This window comes from Monopterus albus, unplaced genomic scaffold, assembly GCF_001952655.1.
Source record: "Monopterus albus unplaced genomic scaffold, M_albus_1.0 scaffold147.1, whole genome shotgun sequence".
Lineage (NCBI taxonomy): Eukaryota > Metazoa > Chordata > Actinopteri > Synbranchiformes > Synbranchidae > Monopterus > Monopterus albus.
Genome location: NW_018128027.1, coordinates 705300 through 707109, shown reverse-complemented (window position 1 = coordinate 707109; position 1810 = coordinate 705300). Strand labels below are relative to the sequence as shown.

The 1810-nt window shown below is 39.9% G+C and overlaps 1 protein-coding gene across 1 annotated transcript in view; it reads right to left on the bottom strand.

The window, feature by feature from the left end:
- Positions 1 to 1810, bottom strand: part of dlgap2a (discs, large (Drosophila) homolog-associated protein 2a) — a 303340-nt gene that overhangs the window by 11219 nt on the left and 290311 nt on the right. The window contains 2 exon segments of the mRNA XM_020614558.1: positions 1 to 195; positions 301 to 389. The exon segment at positions 1 to 195 is cut by the window's left edge and continues 62 nt beyond it. Of these exon segments, the coding sequence (XP_020470214.1) occupies positions 1 to 195; positions 301 to 389 (284 nt within the window).

Genomic DNA, 1810 nt, shown 5'->3' with positions numbered 1-1810 from the left:
TCACGATAGCTGAAGAGCCCCTGGGTGCGTACGGTTCGTACCGCCCCATACTGGGTGGGCGTACTGGGCTCTGAGTGACGCTGGAAACCCCCACCAAACTGCAGGCCCTTGTCTTCCATGGTAGGGAAGCCCTCCATCTCCAAGTCAGCTTGCACAGCTGCAGTCACACTGTTGGAGCGTTTAAACCTGCCCTGTCTGAGGGCCAAAGAGATAGGTGACAACGTGACTACTGTTTATAATAGTGAGAGCAAACATCAAATACTGAGCTCTTTTAAAAAAAGGCTAGAACCATTATCTCACCCTTTCTTGTCGTGCTCTACCTGGACCCCAACAGAGTGGTACTCCCGTGAGCCTTTGCTTTCAGATTCAGAGTCTGTGGCTGCTTCCACCTAATGTGAAGAAACGATACAAACAAAACAGTGCTCCTTCATTATATGAGCTCCCATTTCAAAATGCTTCTGGGTTTATTGGTTTGGGACTAGATGTGGCTGTCAGAAAGTAAACACTATGATTATACTGCACACTGTGTAATGTCTAAAAAAGTTCATTATAGCTACAAATGTTTACGGTTGAATTAAATGTTTGAAATACATTTGCTATATTTTGCTATATTTTCCACTGGGTTACAGTTGTTGCACAAATCTCTCTATCTATAAATATATATTTATTAAAATGTGTCAAATTGTTTGTAATATGAAAACTTGCATGAGCCTACAGAGATTTATCACCTGACTCTGTAGCTCTTCTTATCATTATATAGCTTTTTAACATCTTTCAGTGCATCTGCTTTTTACAGCCCACATTTTTACTGTTTTGGTTCACCATTCAGGTAGCATCACCTGTGAACAAAAGCAGCATTTTCAATAATAAAGCCACTGTAAACCCACTGTACATTTCCTATCTAGCACCAAACAACAGACAGACAAGTTAGCAACTGGCTGGGGAAAATTAAAGATTCTGATATATTCCTGCGGGTGGCCAGAAACATGACTTCAAATGAATGCTAATGTTGCTCCATGTGTGCTAGATGTAGAAATTAAAATAACAATATCGCAGTGAAACAGGAAGCAAGTTAGCCAAATCAACTATACAAATAATAGGATGTCAATGTTGTGCCTGTATCTTGTTGCACTAGAAAAATGGTCAGTGTTTTAAATGAGGTAGTATAGATTGTTCTTTGTCAAGTAGACACAGCTGTATGACCACAGTTAAGACAGTGACAGATAGTGAAACCTTAGTGGAGACTATGGGAGGCAAAGAAAGAGTGACTGATGATCCTGCCTGCTTCTGCATGTCTGTGATTCTGATCCAGGAGCCCAGACTCAGAGACTCTTTATCGCAGCCTACACCGCTCCCCAGGGCCTCATTTAACTGGCTTTATAGAAACACTGTCAGGGCTCACCATTTTTGCTCTGATTTTCTGTCTGTCACTGTTTTCTCATGTCTCCGTTTGCTCACTTCTTTCTTTCACTTTTATCCTTGTCTAATGTTGAATGTTTCGTACTGGCTTACTGTTACAGTTTTTTTCTTTCTTTGCCTAAGTGTCAGTTTTTTTCTCATTTCAGTATCTTTAGTGCCCAATGAGCTTTTTTTGCACTGTACAATACTGTGTTTAAAAAAAAAAAAAGGGGGGGGGGGGGGTACAAAGACAGATTGCAAGGCTGTGTCTAATGCCTGTGTTAGAAACTAAATGTATAGGGGCAGACACTGAATTCAATGCTAACCTTCTTCATGGTTTAGATAATTTTTTTATTATTATTATTATCATGAAAAATATTGACCAAGACCTAATATGTATTATAGACAGACA